Source organism: Alligator sinensis, unplaced genomic scaffold (assembly GCF_000455745.1).
Source record: "Alligator sinensis unplaced genomic scaffold, ASM45574v1 scaffold520_1, whole genome shotgun sequence".
NCBI lineage: Eukaryota > Metazoa > Chordata > Crocodylia > Alligatoridae > Alligator > Alligator sinensis.
In genome coordinates, this window is record NW_005842064.1 from 1078474 (window position 1) to 1091964 (window position 13491).

The 13491-nt window shown below is 47.9% G+C and overlaps 1 protein-coding gene across 4 annotated transcripts in view; it reads right to left on the reverse strand.

Annotated features, from left to right (window-relative positions):
- Positions 1-13254, reverse strand: part of CALCOCO2 (calcium binding and coiled-coil domain 2) — a 29069-nt gene extending 15815 nt beyond the window's left edge. For 2 of the 4 annotated variants that reach the window (XM_025203777.1, XM_006023291.3), the window contains exons 1-5: positions 13137-13225; positions 10177-10266; positions 3009-3197; positions 2394-2496; positions 1375-1508 (exon numbers count right to left, since the gene is read on the reverse strand). In XM_025203777.1, the coding sequence (XP_025059562.1) occupies positions 1375-1508; positions 2394-2496; positions 3009-3188 (417 nt within the window). In that variant the 5' untranslated portion in view covers positions 3189-3197; positions 10177-10266; positions 13137-13225. Of the gene's footprint in view, positions 1-1374; positions 1509-2393; positions 2497-3008; positions 3198-8985; positions 9092-10176; positions 10267-13136 lie in introns of all 4 variants that reach the window. The other 2 variants (XM_006023294.3, XM_006023293.3) reach the window with 2 other exon arrangements.
- Positions 13255-13491: the final 237 nt, after the last annotated feature.

The following is a 13491-nucleotide window of genomic DNA, read 5'->3' on the forward strand; positions in this document are numbered from 1 at the left end:
TGTTGAACAGGGCGGGGCCGAGGACCGAGCCCTGCTGGACCCCACTGCCCACGTCCTTCCAGGCCGAGAAGGACCCATCCACTACCACCCTCTGGGTGCGGCTCTCTAGCCAGTTGGCGACCCATTGGACTGTGTGGGTGTCTACGCCACAGTCCCCCAGTTTCCTAATGAGAACGGGGTGAGAGACAGTGTCGAAAGCCTTCCGGAAGTCCAGGAAGACTATATCCACTGCTACCCCTGCATCCAATGATTTAGTGACCTGATCGTAGAAGGCCACCAGGTTGGTCTGACATGATCTGCCGCTGATGAATCCGTGCTGGTTGCCCCTGAGCATGCATTTCCCTGCTGGCCCCTCCTGGATGTGTGCCAGAATAATTTTCTCGAACAGCTTGCCCAGGATCGAGGTAAGACTGACTGGCCTATAGTTTCCCGGGTCCTCCTTCCTCCCCTTTTTGAAGATGGGAACCACGTTGGCCCTCTTCCAGTCCTCCGGCACCTCTCCAGAGCACCACGAGTGCTCATAAAGCTGCGCCAGGGGACTTGCAATGACCCCGGCCAGTTCCTTTAGAACTCTAGGGTGGAGATCATCCGGACCGGCTGACTTAAAAACATCCAGCCCCTCCAGCAGCTCCCTAACTAGATCCTCACTTACCCTGGGCTCAGGTGTGCCTCCCGGGAGGCACACCTGAGCCCAGGGTAAGTGAGGTCCGGTCCGGTCCGGATGATCTCCACCCTAGAGTTCTAAAGGAACTGGCCGGGGTCATTGCGAGTCCCCTGGCGCAGCTTTATGAGCACTCGTGGTGCTCTGGAGAGGTGCCGGAGGACTGGAAGAGGGCCAACGTGGTTCCCATCTTCAAAAAGGGGAGGAAGGAGGACCTGGGAAACTATAGGCCAGTCAGTCTTACCTCGATCCTGGGCAAGCTGTTCGAGAAAATTATTCTGGCACACATCCAGGAGGGGCCAGCAGGGAAATGCATGTGTTACACTACACTTTTGCTTAGTGTACAGGCTCTTTGGATATAAGGTGCTATAGAAATGTACCTTATTATTACAACACATTCAACAGACCCGGAAACTAGCACGGCTGCAGATGCCCTGCAGATGTACTTACACATAGTATGAGTCAGCCCCTGTCATGAAGAGCTTACAATGTAAAAAGTCAGACAGACAATAAGACGAAAAACAGAGGCAGAGAGAAGCAAAATAACTTGACTAAGGTCACCAGAAGGTCAGTAAGAGATCCAGGACTAGAACTCGGGTCTCATGATCTTCTGTTCAGTGCCCTCCTTACAGAACCACACTGCGATAGGGAAAAAGGAATCTGAATAAAAAGTAAAGGCATGAAAAGCAAGGAGAGGGAGAGAGGAAATTCACCTGTGTGGTAACCACCAGGATGTCATCCTCAGCCTCTGCACGGAACTGGAAGGGCACGCTGGCTCCACGGACCACCCCATCCTGGTCAACGTAACAGAACTGGTAATATTCATCATCTTTTGGCAGGTAGTAGGCTTAAAACAAACACAAAAATCACACCATGGGGTGTCTCTAATTATTATTGCCTCTTCTACAGTGAATGGGACAGAAAGCTTAAATCTACAAAAAGCAGAAGTACTGAATACAAAGCAATATAGCCATTATGGGCTCAGCATTGCCTACTCCTTGTGTGATCTTTCACACCAGTGCAAATTGTGCCAAATACGCTTCCAAATCACAACCTGGGCATTTTGTGTCACAATACACTCCACAAGCAGCATGGCAGTGATGAACTTGACCCTATCACTAAAACATTATGAATGATCACACCCAGGTTACTGCAACCTCCAAAGGGGTATTTCCCCTAGGTTGGGTTTGTAGTTCGCTGGTAACACAGGAGTGAATGTACTGAAAGGAGACAAGGTTCCTTGGGTGAATTTGATATCTTTTATTAGACCAACCCAAACAGTTGGAGAAAAGTTATTAAGCAAGCTTTCGGGTTCAAAAACCCTTCCTCAGGCTAAGGAAGTTTCAGCAGTTGGTGTGTGCTCTTCCTGGAGGAAAGGATACATTTCTGTTCTACCAGCAGGGGGCACTCATGCAAGGCTGATCTACACTGACAGCACAAGCAGACTGACAGGCTGGTAGAGGAAACCCTGGGTAGAAATTTGGTGGCTATTATTTTGAGATTGCTTGATAGCCATGGTTCCTGAAATGCAGATTGCCTAAGCACAGCACAACAGGATGAAATATTCAATAGTTCTACAGCCTCAGGTTGTAACATGTATACCTGGCCTTTAGAGAAATTTGGTATGTGATTGTGTGTGTGTGTGTGTGTGCGTGTGTGTGTGTGTGTGCGTGTGTGTGTGCGCGACCGCGCGCGCACATGTGTATGGACCACCCATCCTTCCCCAGCCAACCTTTAAACTGAACTTCTTGCTGCAGCACTGCATCGCTGTCAAGGCTGCTGGGCAAAGGTGCCCACATGAATGTGTAATATTCACGGGTTGTTTTCCATCCCACCTGCAACAGAAAAATAATCACACTGCATAACACACTGGATGTTTATCCTGTGGCAATTTACAGAAGCCTGAATTGTTACACAGTTTATAAACCCCCATGATGCAGTAAGAACCAACCCCCACCATGCCCCTATGCAGGCTATTTAGATCTTGGGCCCATAGAGAGGCCTGGAGAAGGAGAAGAAGCATGCTGGGGGAGTTGGGGAGGGGGGATGTGGCTAGAATGTATCACAAGGCAGCTATTCTTCATTGGTCCTGTAATGCACAGTTCAAGCCAGATCAGCCCCAAGACTGCTCCAAATACTGGAAAAGGGCAGTTGAGAATCACACTCTTTGTCTCTGGACACAACACAGATACTACAATATATAAGTCCACCACTGAAAAAGAGCTGTTACTCTGCTCTACCTTAACTCTGCTCTGGGGGATCAAGTGTGACATCTATGGAAACCTCCATGCCAGGGCACTCACCCTTTTCAGTGCATGGAAACTGATGAGTCACAGCACACACTTACCCTGAAAATGCCCACCCAGTCCTTTCTGCGAGGAGTGATATTCTTTGTGAGGGTATAGTAGCAGATGACATCTCCTCCAGGCATATAATACTTCTCTACATTAGTAAAGATGACCTGGGAGAAGTGGCAAGTGTCCAAGAGGATAGCGGAGGTGGGAGGTTCATCTACATTATCATCCATACTGGAGTTCTGCAAAAAAGAACAAAGTAGAGGGTGAGGCTATGTCCAAACTAGACTGCTTCTCCTGGTGAGGGTATGGGCCCAGACTGACATAGCTGTGTCGACATATGCCTGAATTATACAAAAGTAGGACTGGAAGGGATCTCAGGAGGTCACTTAGTCCAATCCCCTGCCTCAAGAGGTTGGAGACAGTTCCATAGGCAAAGCAACAGGATGAGATGATAAGGACACTGTCAACATTCTTCCGTTGCAAGGACAGGAGGTAGTTACTAAATACATTCAAGAGATCCAAGGAAGAGGACCATGGCCCCCACTACAGAGGAAGACAACTCCCCACCCCATAGACCTTGCCAGATGTGACTGTGGGGTAAAATTCTGGTCCTGAGTGGAGAAGTAAGACCCTTCTAGCCAGGAACCTCTGAATGTTTTAATCCCACCAGGCACATTGGCACACCCCAACCAAAATCCTGCGCCTTGGCTACAGTTAATAATTAATGCTTCTAAGGATGGTATAAAAACACCCTAAGACTCATAGCAGTAGGAGGGGAAAAAATCCTTCCTGGCCCTATGTGGCAACCAGTGAAGTCCAGAATCATGGGATAACCAAACCCTGTCCACCCAGCACTACAACCTGGGGGCCACAAGCACAACTTCATGGATCACATATCCTAACTGGAGAGCAGGAACACCCCTTTCTATCATCTTATCACCCTAAAAACTTAACCCAGCTACTTTAATCTTTTTTTCATATCCAAGCCAGTTGTGCAGCTCCACTTCCTGCTGCTGAGCATGGTCCTCTCCAATTTCGACCTGTTTTGGGCTGCAGAGCTCTTCTCACAATCTCTGAGCAATGTGTGTGTAAGGATCTCCTGGGCTTCCAACTGTTGCTCTTCACAGCCTGCTCTTGGCATTGTTACTCCTAAATCACCCCTGACCCATGCTTATCCAACCTTTTTGAAAACCTCCGATGATGGAGGGTTCACAATTTTCCCAGGCAGCCTATTCCACTTCCTCATTGTTCTAATAGCAACAAGGTTTTTCCTGATATCCAATCTAATTTCAAGACGCTGTAATTTCAAGACATTGTAAATTTAAGATATTGCTATGTTTCTTAATCTGCAGAGAGGGAGAAAAGGTGTTTTCCCTCTTCTTCAAGGGAGCCCTCCCCACTTAATTGCCTTTTCTCCAAGCTAAAAATGCTTGGTTCTCTCAGCTTCTTTTTGTATGGGTCAGTCTTTGGGCTCTCTCTAACTTTTCCACGTCCATTTTTAAAACGTGGAGCCCAGAACTGCACACAATAGGTCAGGGCTGTCCAACTTCTGGGTGCCAAAGGGCTGCATACTGCACAGACTGCAGACTCCTGGGTGCACAAGGTATGGGCCACACACCACAAAGGAAGGCCTCTGAGGGTCCCCCCCCCCGCAGCACAGGCAGCCGGCTCCCTCTCTTGTCCCGCATGCAGCATGGGCAGCTGGCTCCTCCTGATGTGTGCGCAGCATGGCTCCTTTTCTGGTTACACATGCAGCTTGACCCTTCCTCCCCACACAAACATAAGGGCAGCACAGCCAACTGGAACCCCCCTTCTCCCCTCCCTCACCCTGTTGATATGGTCCCCAAGTCTTCCCCAGCCCAGACCCACAGTCCTTGCCCCAGAGCTCCCTCTCACCATGTTTTTCTGTTCCCGGGGACACAGAAGCAGGAAGCAGAAGCCAGAGGAGAGAGGAGGAGCCTTGAGCCTCTGACTGCAGTGGCTGGGTGGGAGCCTTCAGGCTTCATGTTAATTCTTCATAGGTTATATGCAGCACATAGGCCACCAGTTGGACAGCCCTGCTCTAGATGAGGCCTAACAAGCACCAAATGGAGTGGCACTATTCTCTCTCATGTCTTACACCTAATAGTCCTATTGACACAGTCCAAAACTGCATTTGCCTTTTTGGCAGCTTTATCACACTGCAGTCTCATGTTAAGTCCATCATTCACCAAAACCACAAAATCCTTCTCTGTAGTACTGCCATCCAACAAGTTATCACCCGTTCCTTATTTGTGCTTTTGATTATTCTTTCCTAGGTGTAGCACTTTGCATTTGTCAGCACTGAACTTCATCCTGTTGTCTCTAGCCCAGCTTTCCAGTCTGTTAAGATCCTTCTGAATTCTCCTGTCCTCTGGCATGTTTACAGTCCTTCCCAGTTTCATGCTGTTTGCATGTAGACTCAGTTCATAGATTTCATAGACGTTAGGGCTGGAAGGGACCTCAGAAGATCATCGAGTCCAACCCCCTGCCCCAGGGGCAGGAAGGCAGCAGAATCGGTCGTCGAAGAGTTTGTGACCGTTCAACCTTGTCATCCCTTGGGGTGCTCTGGTGAACAGATGTTCCCCCAGATTCTGATGAGCACTCCTGATAAACTTATAGGTGGCCACCAGATCACCCCTGAGCCTGAGCTTTTCCAGGCTGAAGAGTCCCATGGCTCTCAGCCTCTCATCATAAGGTCTGTTTTCCTGACCTGATCATGCACATGGCTGTCCCCAGCACTCTCTCAAGCTTCTCCACATCCTTTTTGAATTGTGGAGCCCAAAACTGGACGCAGTACTCCAGCTGTGGCCTCACCAAGGCCTAGTACAATGGGAGAATGACGTCCCGGGATTTGCTTGAGAAACATCTATGGATGCAAGCCAGCGTTTTGCTCGCTTTACTAGACGCAGCATCACGTTGAAGGCTCATGTTCATCTTGTGGTCAATCATGATCCCCAAGTCCCTTTCGTCTGTAGCGCTAGCCAGGCACTGCCGAACCTATAAGCATGCTGCAGGTTTTTCCTCCCAAGGTGGAGAAACTTGCATTTTTCGGTGTTAAACACCATCGGGTTCTCATCCGCCCATTTCCTGAGCCTGTCATGGTCTGCCTGGATCACCCTCCTGTCCTCACGTGTGGATGCTTTACCCCAGAGTTTGGTGTCGTCGGCAAACTTGTACAGTCCGCTCTGATGCTGATGTCCACATCATTGATGAAGATGTTAAATAGTATAGGCCCTAGGACAGAGCCTTGAGGGACCCCACTGGTCACAGCACACCACGACAATTGGCTTCTGTCAACCACCACCCTCTAGGTCTGACCATGGAGCCAATTCCCCAGCCAGCAGATCATGGTGGGGCTGAGGCTGCAGTTATCCAGTTTTGCCAAGAGGTGATCACGGGATACCAGATTGAAGGCTTTTTTAAAGTCAAGATATACGACATCAATCTCTTCTCCTTTGTCCAGGTGATAGGTCACCTGGTCGTAAAAGGAAATAAGATTGGTCAAGCAAGACCTACCCACAACAAACCCGTGCTGGCTATCCCTCAGGATGTTGCCATCAGCCAGTCTGTTAAGAATGCCCTCTTTGATAATCTTTTCCAAGACCTTCCCTGGGATAGAGGTCAGGCTGATGAGCCTGTAGTTTGCCGGATCCACTTCCCTCCCTTTCTTGAAGATAGGCACCACATTGGCCTTCTTCCAATCTTTGGGCACTTCACCAGAGCACCAGGAGTTCTCGAAGATCTGTGCCAAGGGCTGAGCTATGATGCTAGCCAGCTCCTTGAGTACCCTGGGGTGTAAACTGTCAGGGCCAGCTGACAAAACTGTGCTTGTGTGGTTAGAGCTTGTTCCACTGGAGTAGGCAGTTGGATTTACTTTTCTGGTACACAGTGACCCTTTTCTTATATAGCAGGGGTGTCAAACTCACTTCAGGCCCCACTCTGGATTCAAACTGTGGGGCTTGTCACAGGCCAGATCCAGCCTTGGGAATGGAGATGGCTGCTGTGGCCACTGGGGCAATGGTAGCAGAAGTTCTGACAGCAGCAAGAGGTCTGGCAGCAGTGACGCAGGTCTTGGGGGCAGGACGGGTCTAAACTTGCAGCTGATAGCCATGGCTAGCAGGGCCAAAGCACCCCAAATTCTGTGGCAGGCCACACTCCCTCACAACTTCAGGTGGCCCACCAGTAGCCCAGCAGGCCAGATACAGCAGGACTGTGGGCTGGATCTGGCCCATTGGCTATATGTTTGACATCCCTGCAGCAAATTGGTATTCCTATAGGGACACAGGAAAACACTTCTAATATAGATATGACCTGCAACTAAATCAACAGCTTGTTCTACCAGGACATTGAAGAATACTGACATCCCACCCAGATACAAACCACAGTCACGACACTATGAAGCAAATTCGGCAGCCTTCCTGGGTTTTTTTGATCAGTTCCACTACAGTGATTTAGCAACCCAGATCCATAATGTTCCTGATCATCTTCAGCTTTCTAGCTCAAAAGAAAGATAGATACCATGCTGTACAAACATCCCAGGGAAGAGCAGGTGCAGAAGAAAGACTTGCTAGGAGGGCTGAAGCATTTTTCTCTTAAGGGTTGCTATCCTGAGATTATTGTAACATTTGCAATAGACACCACTGTAGTGAAATTGTCAAAGAGCTCTCAGCTTTACATTTACTGGGTTGCCTAGTAGCAGCATCAACACACAATATCAGAACATTCATGTGCTTATTTATTCAGGAAACTTTTCAACACCCTCTGATAAGTTAAAACACAACAATATATGGAATGAGCAGCACAAAGCTACTGACGCTGCAGCTGTTAATAAAACAGAAACCAAACTGACAGGAACAGAAACACCATTGAAGACAGAGAGAAACAAAACACACAGGAAATAAAATCTCTGCCTTGCCAGTGCTCTACAGCAGCCAGACTCGGGCAGAAAGCCAAAGGGGAGGAGTCCTTGCTGAGAAAATCCTGTTTCCAGTGCTTGACAGTTCAGTTCCAGGAATCAGAAGCAGGAGCCTCCCATTTGATCTGAACTGCAATAAGGGTGGGTCATGTTCTCAGATAAAAGTTCCAGACCGGGCAAGAGTTTTAAGGGAAGTGAACAGAAATTGGAGTACTGGTTTTATGCAATATCTTATAAGGACATCAGTAGCATTCAGTGCCAGCCACAGAGTCCAGGTAGTCTCCAGGGGCAGTGAGCCTAGCCTGAAAATGCCATGGGTGTAGATAGCTGTTGGGAGGGCCACAATTAGACTTACAATCTTTTGGCCAGCAATGAAAAAAGGGGGACATTATGGATCCTTACTCGGGTATCCAGGAACAGGGATAAATTCAGTAGGATTCCAGGCTGCAAATCTATTCAGTAAAAGATATATATATACACAATCTGTTATGCCGGCCAGTTTTCTACAGACTTCTCCCTAATAATGTACATATACTGTGCAATAAAGATGGAAGAGCTAAACTCAAGTTCTGTAACAAGTTCTGTACACTCCATTGCATACAGCAAATGAAGTGATTAGATACCTGCTACTTTATTTCCATTATTACCCAGTCTCCATGTTTAACTGGGTGATGTTGGCATTCTCGCTCCCTGAATAAGCATTATGCTTGGCAGTGTTATTTCAGAATGGGATCTTGGTTGTGCTTAGAACTGCCCATGTTCAGTGTGCCCTAAATCACAGTACAAAGCAACAACTCAGATGCCAGAATAGCAGGGACTGTGTGGACAAACAAAGCAACTGTTCTGCAAACCACAGTTCAGACCAGCATTGAACCTTAGAAAATGGAAAGCTTTAGTCAGGCCTTTGGGAAACACTTTGCCATTTTCTTGATAATGCCAACAAACCTCTAGCAGCCACCTGAGAAAGGCAGAAAGCGACTTTGGCTTAATCTAACCGTACGACCTCAGTTATTGTCACAGAGCAGCATCAGCATTAGACCTGAGCCCAAGCTCTTACAAAACTTCAAAGAAAGAAAATAAAATGGCAATACCTGGCTGCAATGAAATAATGAGTTCTGTGGAAAAAATGTCCAATTCAGCGGGGCTGTGGAATGATGCCGAATTCAATGCTCATACAATCCCAGAATCCATAAGGCCCTAGGTAAGAACACCAGGACATTTCATATCCCTCAAAGCCATCAGTTCAGGCTCTTTGCAAATGCAAGCATTGGTTTATACTGATTAACAATGTATAGCTTATTTTACCAGCCATTAGGGACAGAAATATTTTTTTTAATCAGAGCTTATTTTAACAGCCATTAGGGACAGAAATATTTTTTTTAATGAAAGCTGAGATTCCGGAGCACAATTCTGTAGCATAGGGAAAACTCTTTAAATGCAGAATACATGTGTCCCTGCTTATGTTTTGAAATTAGCCACACCATGCCTTTTTCTGCATCTTCCAGCCAAGGATCTGAAAGTGCCTTATAAACATTAACAAATTAAGCTTTATAGTCCTTTACTGTGATGAGCAGTATTATCCCCATTTTACAGAGAGGGAAACTGTAAACTTGTATATTTCAGTTGATTGAGCTTCAGGTTCTTAATATCGCTGGCCAGGGTTCAAGTACCTGTTCAGGTGGTGCTTGTTTTTACAGAAGGGAAAACTGAGTATCTCGGGTCAGTGACGGAACTAGGAAAAGCCCCATTCCTAGTCCCCTACCCTCTTTTGAAGCTGTCGTTTGTGTCATAGATATAACAGTATTTGTCAATAGAGCAACAATGAATCAAGGAAAAGATAATGGCAGGGAAAGGAATGGGTGCTGTTTTAGTGATGCCCAAATTCTGCAAGTCATTATCTGAGCTCTTTAAAAGTCATCAGCAAAGAGGGGAGAAAATGAGCCGCCTGGGGTTGCTGCCTCTGAAAGAATCAGTGGCAGTTGCACCTTACACAATATTAATGAGAAACTCAGTGCCACACAGACTGTGCCATGAGGTAATGAGGTATAATTACACCATGCACCCGGCAAGGGAGAAATAAATAACCCATCATGGACTTCCCCTTATCTGCAGTCCAACCTCTGGGACTTGGAGTTGTTTTAATTTTGGAAGAGGCCATTTTTGGTTCTATTATATAAGGATCGAAGAGACTAAGATAGTTCTCATCTGTTACCCATCTGCTAACTATGAATGAAGCCTTAGATGCTGCTTGCCAAGTCACAGATAGAAAGGCTATAACTGACCTTGCTCCTTGTAGGTTCTAGTCAACAAAACAGTTATTTGAGGAGAGTTGGGTCCTTCAGGAATGTTCTCATTCAGGAATCACTGGGAATCTAGTAAACAGCAAGAAATCAGATTCAAGCTTAGGACGGGGATGCACTGGTTTGGGGTCCAGGGGTCAGGATTCAATTCCTCTTCCTGCAATAGGCTTCTGTACAACTTTGGGAGTCAGTTAATATTGTTGTGACTCAATATCTTGTTGCAAGACAAAATCTTATCCAGGGGCCATATCAGTATCCAAACAAAGGTAAGGGGAAAGTTTATACAAGCTCCCAAATCTGCCTTTCATAGGTCCCTTTGCCTAGTAGGGAGAATAGCTGAAAAAGTGAAACTGTTAGGCCAGTGGTTACCAATCAATAAATATAGCAGAGTGATAAGCAGAGAAGTCAGAACCAGAGGGAAAGAAAAAAATCATCCTATCCATAAATTCAGTGCCTGGCACATCCCTCTCATCCCCTCTGATGTCCAAAAGCTTTGTAAAGCCCTCTGAGATCCCTGAATGAAAAGAAGCAATGGAAGTACCATTGCTGTGACCTTCAAGCCCACTACATTTCCCTTTGTCATTAGAGTCTCCAAATCAATGATTTCTGTTTTATAATACCATTCAGATACATCAGTCCCTTTCTCTCTACTCTCTCTTCTGACAGATGATCCATTATTTATTGTCAACGGTTATTAATAAAGAAGGGTTATCATCAAAAAAGGTTTGCTGGATGGCTCAAGGGACAGAGAGAAACAAAAAGCTCAACCAGAAACACTCCTTTGCCAGCAGGGGTAGCAGCAGTTCTTCAGTGTCTGGCTTCTGGCTAACAATGAGGGACAATTTATTTATTTTATTTCATTACTTGCTGCTCCCACAGTGTCATCTTCCCTTTCTTCCACTTGAATCCTACACATTCTCCTTTCACTTCATATTCCCTGTCCTCCTTGTCACTATCAAAGCTACTCATACCGCTACCCCAGCACTATTTCACTACTATCCCCCCACATGCCCTTCATTACGCCCCTGCTCATGCAGCCAAATACATGCCGATGCAAGGGGGGGGGGGGGCGCAGATTTAACTCCTCTGCCCTTCCCTCTTTTACTAACACACATATGCTGTTAAACCCTTATAGATGTTGCAACAGCTTGGGATGCTTAGGGTTAGCCTGGTTCAGCCCCAGCATGCCCTCTGTTGGGAAATGATGGATTGGGCCCATTGAACTCCAGTCTGCCACACAACATGCACCTGGTCTCCTTTCCCCATAAGCAGCTTAAAGCCTTTTCCATATCAACCCATATTTCCCTAATCCTGGGTGCTAGGCAACTTAATTCTCCTTCAAATCCCTCAAGACCCATTTTGTTCAGCTCAGCCACTAACACTTCCTCCTTTCCAGCACTCATAGGAAATACCATGCAACAGCAGACCAATGGCCCATCTGGTTTCTGATAGTCACCAATATCAGATGCTTCACGCAGACTATTGAGAAACTCCGTTATGGACAATTATGAACTAAACTGCCATCTGGGAAATTTCTTCCTAATCCCAGGCATTAGCATGCGATTTATACCATGAAGCAGGGAAATTATATCACTCATATTTTTCCTACCTAATGTAACAATAGTTGTTTTTTTTATGTAAGTGAGCTGTCATCTTTGGAATCCTGCTAAATTCTTGATCTCAGTAGCAGCTTGTGCCAATGAGTTCCCCAAGTTGATTGTGTATTTAAAAAATGAAATCTTATTTCCTTATATCTGTTTGAAGTGTGTTGCCTGTCAGTGTTGTCAGATGTTCCCATATTCTAGAATTAATAATCATAGCAGAGAGGTGCTTATCTTATCTACAGGGACCTTTGTTTTGTACCCCGCTTTCGAGCTCTGTTGTTTAGTCAGCCCATGCGTATACATCCCTCCACCCAAACCCCTCAATGCCAACTGGAGGCAAGGACTGCAGAATTGCCACTTGACTGAATTCACCCAGTTCAACCAGCAGGAAGTTGCACTGGCACCATGCTTAGTGACACCTTGCCTCGCCGCCCTCCTAGCAGCATGCTGTGGGGCCAGGACGTGGTGCAGCAGAGGCAATGGAAGGTCAAAAGGCGTCGGCGTGAGATCCCTGGAGGCAGGGGTGACTGGTGCCTCCTGAGTCTGGGGGGGCACAATTTGTGGGTGGGCCCAGGGGCAGGCCAAGAGCCCCATATCCAGTCCTATACTTCTGTGCCGCAGCTTAGTGCCCCCCCCCAACACGCCGCCAGCCAGTGCAGCAAAAAAACTGCCCCATCCTGAGCGGTACTGAGTCAGAGGTCAATCTCAGGGTGGCGTGGGGCATGTGTGCCTGAGTCACCTGTGCCTGGAGGCAAAAGGGGAACAGCTCCAGAACCATGAGGGAGGGAGATCCAAGTGCAAGACCCAGCTCTTTCAGCAGGGTTGGAGGCAGGGGGGTTGGAGGATGGATCATGGGAGAGCAGGAGCAAGCAGAGGGGCTGGCAAAGGAGGATGAGGAAAAGGTGAGACAACTGAAGGGATGTGGGGGCAGACCGTGGCATCAGGCTGGGGGGCAACACCCCATAGCAACACTCTGCAGGGGGCACATTTGCAAAGCAGGGTCCTCCTGGAAGCAACACCCTGAGCATCAGGCCTGCTATCCCCATCCCCCCTTCTTTCCCTCCATCCCGTTAAGCGTGTGGGGGAAGGGGGGTTACCCCCCCACCCAAGCCATGGACTCCGGGTCCCCGAGTGGGACATTCTCCTCCATCACCATGTGCCCCTCATTAAGGAAGTGAAAGTGAAAGTGTTCAGGACCCAGAAACAAAAGCAGCGACAGCTCCCCGGTGCTCCCCCAAAACCGCTCCCCCGCGACACACACACACCACCGCCTCCTAAAGGAGGCCAGGCACCACCCCCCGCGACAGCGAAGCCAATCTCCTCTGGAGACTCACTCACCAAAGGAGACAGCTCGAAGCCTCTCGGACTGCGACTGAGGAGGAGGAGCCGAGGAAGGGCGGAACCCTGCGCCCCGCCCCCTCCGTCCCACCCGGAACATTTTGGAGGGCACCGCCCCCGCGGGGGATGCTGGGAGTTGTAGTTCCCAGGGGACTGAAGGCGCTCCCAGCTTGCGCCGGAGGAGAGGAGTCATCATCTCCCCAGCGCGCACACGCCGAGAGCCCGTGTGGAAACAGTGTCTGCATCACCCAGGGAGGCTGAGGGATGCTTACAAGTTCCTGGAAGAAGGGAGATGCTGGTGATCCTTAGGAAGACACGCAAAAAGCTCGGGTACGTTGGAAGAAGCTGGGGACCA